General features: G+C 36.1%; 1 protein-coding gene across 1 annotated transcript in view; it reads right to left on the bottom strand.

Moving 5' to 3' along the window:
* Positions 1 to 6,144, bottom strand: part of LOC104507371 (phosphatidylinositol 5-phosphate 4-kinase type-2 alpha-like) — a 39,387-nt gene extending 33,243 nt beyond the window's left edge. The window contains exons 1-2 of the mRNA XM_010148620.1: positions 6,049 to 6,144; positions 4,857 to 4,953 (exon numbers count right to left, since the gene is read on the bottom strand). Coding sequence (XP_010146922.1) covers positions 4,857 to 4,953; positions 6,049 to 6,113 — 162 coding nt within the window. The 5' untranslated portion in view covers positions 6,114 to 6,144. The remainder of the gene's footprint in view (positions 1 to 4,856; positions 4,954 to 6,048) is intronic.
* Positions 6,145 to 6,588: the final 444 nt, after the last annotated feature.

The raw sequence follows: 6,588 nt of genomic DNA, 5'->3' as shown, positions 1-6,588 counted from the left end.
GCAGGGGGCTTGGAACTGGATGATCTTTAAGGTCCCTTCCAACCCAAACCATTCCGTGAATCTATGATCTCTGACACATGTTTAACAAGTTTGGCATGTAGCAAAGCATACCTTACCAGTAGCATATGTTACAAGCACATTCAGTGGCATGACCTTCCCTTGCCTTTGGCAACTATATGGACAATAATGCACGACAATTTCTTGTCAGCTCAAAGCAGGGCTAAGTTCTTATTTGGGCTCAACTCCTAAGGTACCAAATCCTAAAGTGTAATATTCAGATTGCAAACGTCATTTGTTACATGCTCAAAAGACCACAAACACCACAGGTTTTGTTAGTAGAGCTGGCTAAACACCTTAGTACCACTACTGCCTATACCCATGTCAAACAAGACGTCAGCAGTTCTGAACACCTCACTGCCAATGTCTATTTAGGATACACAAACCTCATACTCTTTCCAGGTACCTCATCTGACCAACGAGCTCAAATATGTTTCCTTCATGGAGACTTTCCTACCTAAAACAACAGGCTTAGCTATCTTTACTTACCTAAAACAACCAGCACAGGACTCTTCTTTTCAAGACAGTTCTTGTTTCCAGGACTTTTTACTTTTTATTAGGTATTCTTGCACAAAGAACCTCTACAAACTGCTACTGCAGACAGGCAAAGTCAGATCTGACCATGTCTCCTATTACATTAAGTGCTGAAACTTTAGGGAAAATCAGTTGTGGTCTCCCCCGTCCCCAGCAGAAGGCTCATTAGGTACACTGGGACACTGGTGCCCTCTGGTAAGAGCAATTCTATTTCACTGGGCAAGAACCCAGTCTCCCTCTTGTTCCTGGCAGAATCTAGATGTGGGATTCAGCAATAACTTTAAGCAAGAACAGATGTGTCGGGGCACAGTAAAGTAAGTTTCCCTTTCCAGAGCAAGAGTAACAGAAGCATTTGTAACTAATATTTTTCCAGAGTTTGTTGAGGGGCGTTAAGCTAGCTGCTTGTCTGTCAGTCTCTCATAATTTTGCAGTTTACAGAAGCTATTCCTGTAATTTTTCTGAAAGAATTGTACTCTTGGCTTTTGTAAGATAAGAAAATATGTCAACCAAGTTGAAAAGAAACTTCAGTTATCAGAGCTATCCCACATATTTTGCAAAAAGAGGCCTTTCTGTAGAATGATCTTTGCAAAACCAACATCTAAAACTAACGGGGAACACAGAAATTAAAAATCTCTTTAGGACTGTAGTGAGGGATTTACTTTACTACATGTGTTTTCTAACCTTTTTTTTTTTATTATTTTCTGCTAGGAACTCTCAAGTATTTTCCTGTCAATGTTAGGAACATCTTAAAGAGTCAGGGATTATTTTTCAATGAAACAGAAGACAGACCATTTTTTAATCTGATGCAATAAATGTATTAATAACATGTGATCACCAAGAATGAAGATTGGGATCTAATAAAAATGGTATTGACATAAAACTAAAGTTTAAAGACTTAATTTGCCATAACAAGTTTCCGTACGCAATCTTGGAATAAAACGCAAGGTTTAACTAACTTTGTTTTCCACATTGCTGTCCATAATAAAGAATGAATCACTAACCCCCTCCCCACTCAGTATTAGCAACCACACAGGTATTTCCATGAAACTTTAATCCTAGTTCAGTACTAACCAAAACGTCCCTCGGAGATGCCCAAGCAGCTATGTAAGACAGATGTAGGACAGATTACCAAAGATACCTTGAAAAGAGGAATTGGTTTTCATCATGTGAAGGGAAGGAGTCCATTACAGGAATCGCAATTCCCATTACTAGAAAGAGCTTCCTGTAAGGCATGAGCCATACATAATTTAAGGAATTCCCCTGACTCTGAAGTAGGACTGCTTGTAGGAAAAAATCTGTACTTTATGAGATTTAGATCTGTCCTCACGAATAAGGAGATCTCTGTAAAAGAAGGTCCCTATATTAACCAGTCCATATGTGAACTCAGCCCACGTGTTAAGCAGTCTACAAAATTCCTGCATAAAATGAGTAACACAATGTCAAGAATTAAAATTAGTATAGCCGAGTAATTAGCACATACACTACCAAATTCTTTTCATGAGGTAGGGTTTTTTTAGTCTTATTCTTTACGAGTAAGCACTATCTGCCCTCTGCAAGAACTCATCAAGGATATTTGCAGAACATTCTGAAAACAAAAGCATTTAAAAAGAATGTTCTTCCTGATTTAAAGTGATGTGTCTGACTAATGAACAAGGTAATTGGGTTTATTTATCTAAACCAATCCTATCTTGCTCAATAATGGCAATGACATTGTTCACAATTGATTAGGACTCCCTTCCTAAAAATCATTATATAAGAAAAACTATCTAGAGAAAGTTATTTGCTATCTGTTCCATAAGCTTTCCCTCAGTTCAATACTGCACAGGCTTTTTTCAATTCATGTTTGGCTCCGAGTAACAAGGCAATCATTTTAACCAATATCCATTGGAATAACTTTCAAGACGACAAAGATTATTTGAAAAAAATAAAGTGTATACAGTGAATCTCCCTTTCTCAAATTAGATCCTCTTTTTAAATCACAGAGAAAGTAACATCAAAATGAAAGCAACTTCTACTTTTAATAGGGAAAATCCCTCTTATGCACAGGGTGATGATTTTTTTATTTATGTTCATTTCCGGAAAAATAATTTAATTTTAAAAGTGCTTTCAAAATACATTACTACTTTGAGCATTTTAATTTTTTTTTTTCAGATTTTTGTCAGAACAGTCTAGTAAAATAAGAATTCAGAGTGATGGACTGCTTGGATTGATAAAAAAAGAATAGTGAATGCAGACGTTGCCTTCCCTTGGGTCAAAATTCATATTAACTATTTTCTGGTTTTTGCTAAATGTACTTGAAATACTAAGTAGCATTGAAGATTTTTTTTCTAACTACTACATAATTTTGTTGAATCAAAAACCAGGATGTGGTGCATTTTCTTTTGATTTGTTGTTTGGTTACATTGTCAAAATGCCCGCTCCCCTCCCCCCCCACCCCGATACAAACAAATATTTTTGGTTTTAATCTGAAAATACTGACATTTCATTTAGTGACACTCCTTTAATATTATCATTGTTACCATTAATATATCTAAACAGCAGTATAATAGTTAAAACAGGAATTTCTGTTGTAGAACAGTATTGGAGATGGAAACATTTCACAGTGCCATTGAGTGCAGCATTTTTGATTATGCCAAGTTTGCTGGTTTTAACTAATGACAGCATCTTGTCTTCCAATATATTTACTGAAATATAGCTTTGATTGCCTAGTACTGTCATCATGGCATCTTCTAAAAGATATCAAGCATGAGCTGACACCATAATTTTAAGTTTAGGAGTAATCACATGTCCTTCCTCTTTAACACATTGATCCTTTGTCAATAGAAAGGAAATCGTCATACAAATGGGATCAAGCAACTTCACAAACAATAAAATCCTATTTGGTCCTTCAGGAAAATTAGACTTGGAACACAATTTGATACACCTGTCTTAACTGTTGGCCTGAATCATGGTGTATTCCTCTTAAACTGTTCTTCATTGAAGAGGATAATGAAATCATGTGATACGATCATGACAGCTCTGCCAAAAGAGACCAACCCAACCCACTTTTCCACCTACGGGCAAAATGTCTTACCAAAGTTACAAGTTGGCCGTATATCAAGATCCATAACTTAAACTCCATTTACATTCCTGCAAGCATTTTTTAACCCATCTATGCCTTTTTAACACATTGCTTGCTATTGAAAAGGGGGAAATTGGTAAAGGGTATATGTAGTTGAAGGACTCGGATGTAGATTGTGGCTGCAGTATTCAGTTTGCTCTATGTGGCAAGCACGGGAGCGTTGTGACAAATGTGTTGTGTACAATTTGCCTAGCTACTTGAAACCGTTCATTAAATATCTTCTCCTAATATATCTTAGTGTCAGGCTACAAATAAAATTGCAGCCCACATCAAAATAGTTTAAAAGAGTGTGATAGGAAGCAGGGCTGGGTTACACAGCAAGTGCTCTTCAGGACAGGACATCTCATGGTGTGACTGCAGAAGGAATTGCCCCTGTGCCTGAAATAGTGTGCATTAGAAGCAGTTAATGGAAAAGGGAATGCCAGTAAGTATTGGCAAATAGGACTGTAGCAGAGATCAAGAAGTCTCTTTTGCAAAGACAGAAAGAGGCTTTGACTGCCAGGAACACCCCTGCCAAATCAAGAGCAATTTCTTGTTTTGCTGTTCCTGCTCTATGCAAGCTACTTGTTTCCAGATCCTCTTCACAATGGGGAATGGAGACATAATGAAGCAGTAGGAAGTTGGCAGGGCACAGGTTGCTCTTTTATAAACAAAAAGAGCATGAAGAAAAAAAAAAAAGGCTATGGTCATTTCAGCAACCACATCTCACATAGACACATCACTGAAGCAACTGTTACCAAAGCGACCCAGCTGAATATAGCACCTCTTGTCAGTACTGTCCAGACATTATTTCTTCCTCATTGTAAAAGGTATCACCCTGCAGTTTTAGTAACGTGTCTTAGGACTCGGAGGTACTCTAACGAGAAACAAGAAAGACTAAAGATAGCAGAAGGGTAGGAACCAGAAGTCAGCTAGGGCAGGCAAACAGGTCAAACAGAAATGTTCTGCTTGCAGGTGGGAGAAGGACCAGAAAGAATGTCTTTTTTTGTTAGTTTTCCACCAACTTATACAAAAATAAAATAACTTTCTTTCAGCACATGGGCCTGTTTGTTCACAACTACAGCATTACGGACTTTTAAAATCTGTATACATCACCACTTTAGGTGTTTTGGAAAAACAAACAAACCCAAAAAAAACAACTTACCTGAAAGTCTTGATCATCAATTCCAAACCTCTCTCTTAGATTACGGAAAACCATTGGACAATATTCCTTAAATTTGAAATGACTTGGCATGTTTTCTCTGAAAGAATATAAAACCAAATCAACTTCATTCACCTGCATGTGCAGTAGGTAACTTGAGTATTCTGTCTCAATTCTGTTCATACAAAGCAGAGGATCAGGAGATTTACAATCTCTGTCCTAATGCTTTCTTTTTTTCAATGAGATTTGGTCTCACCATGTTATTTTCTTTGTCTTTACAGCATTTAATAAATTTACACATTATTTGTCTCCAATAAGCTACACATAACAGGATGAAATAAACACAGATGATATTTTAACAGATTTGTCACCTGGACTCAAAAGCAGAAAAGGATGATTTCCCATTGCCCTAAAATCACTTCAAAGGTGAAATCTTAGACTGGATTACACAAGAATTACTATATCTTCTGTGACAGTATAAAGTACTCACAGTGCCAAGGCTTCAAGAAAAAAAAAGGACTCATTCGGTACAGGGCTAATTTTAATATCCTAGTGTTAATTTCAGATTTAAAAGTTATTTTGACCTTTGCCACAGAAAAGATAACCCAAAGTAGCAGAATCCCTCCTTTTTCCAAATATATTTTTGAATAAAATTCAGGTTATACACAAAATACTAATAGTTTTGTATATCTGTACATACTGCCCATGAAGTATTTACTTTTAAGAGTTGTAGATAGTACATGAAATGATCTTAGTACTTTTCAAGTTTCTATACGATTGATATGATTTCCTGTTATGTGTTTTAAAAGCTGACTATTATTAATTTGATACATGCTTTACATTCTTATTGTTGCTCAAATATTTCATTTAATAAAAAGTACATGCATATGAATGCATGTTTTTAAAAATACACAAATAAATGCTTATATCAGTCACAAATAATCACATCAAGAAAGGATCACCTTCAGTATGTAAGATACTCATAAGGCAATAATAAACCATATGGAGGAAAAACACTACCCAGCAGCCCCTGCTATTGCTTTTCAGAAGAGCACAGATGGTTATGTTTATCACAGGATTAACTTAATCATCAAAACTTCAGTCCCATCAACTGCAAAATAACAGAATTCACAGTCCTTCATAAAAATACCACTGCCACTATCCACTTCTAAAAAGAATTGTTCCCTGTACTTACTTGTTGAAAAGGTGATTGTCCACCTTTATCTTTGAGTACGCTTTGAAATCATCTGGCATCAACATAACGGGGATTTGAACATGGCTCAGTTCATTGATCTAGAGAAAACAGAATATATTTAGTTGCTGTTTGCAAAGATGCTGCATGTGTTAATTACAAAAACGTTATTCATTCTAAATCTTGTCTATGCCTTGAGAGTGGATGTAAATAAAAGAAGAATGCAAAAACAGATTCATTCTTTCCAGATTAAATGCAATCACAAGATAGACACCTTGGAAAAGAAGAAAGAGCATTCCATATTTATACTAGCTTCAGAAAAAAAGTGCTTCAAAGCCCACCTGGAGTGTATTTTTATGTAAGGTCAATGAGGATGCCAGCAAAACGGTCTTTAATCCCAACACATTGTTCTTGTTTCAACTGAGCTACACTCTCCTAAGATAACTCATATTCTGTATTTCAAACAACTATTTACCTTCTGCTTATGAGCTAGTATTACATGCCTGTGTCTTGAGCTATATAGAAAACAATAAAATGAAATTT

Source organism: Eurypyga helias, unplaced genomic scaffold, assembly GCF_000690775.1.
Source record: "Eurypyga helias isolate BGI_N326 unplaced genomic scaffold, ASM69077v1 scaffold23783, whole genome shotgun sequence".
In the NCBI taxonomy this organism is placed as follows: domain Eukaryota; kingdom Metazoa; phylum Chordata; class Aves; order Eurypygiformes; family Eurypygidae; genus Eurypyga; species Eurypyga helias.
This window is presented reverse-complemented; position numbering and strand designations above follow the sequence as displayed.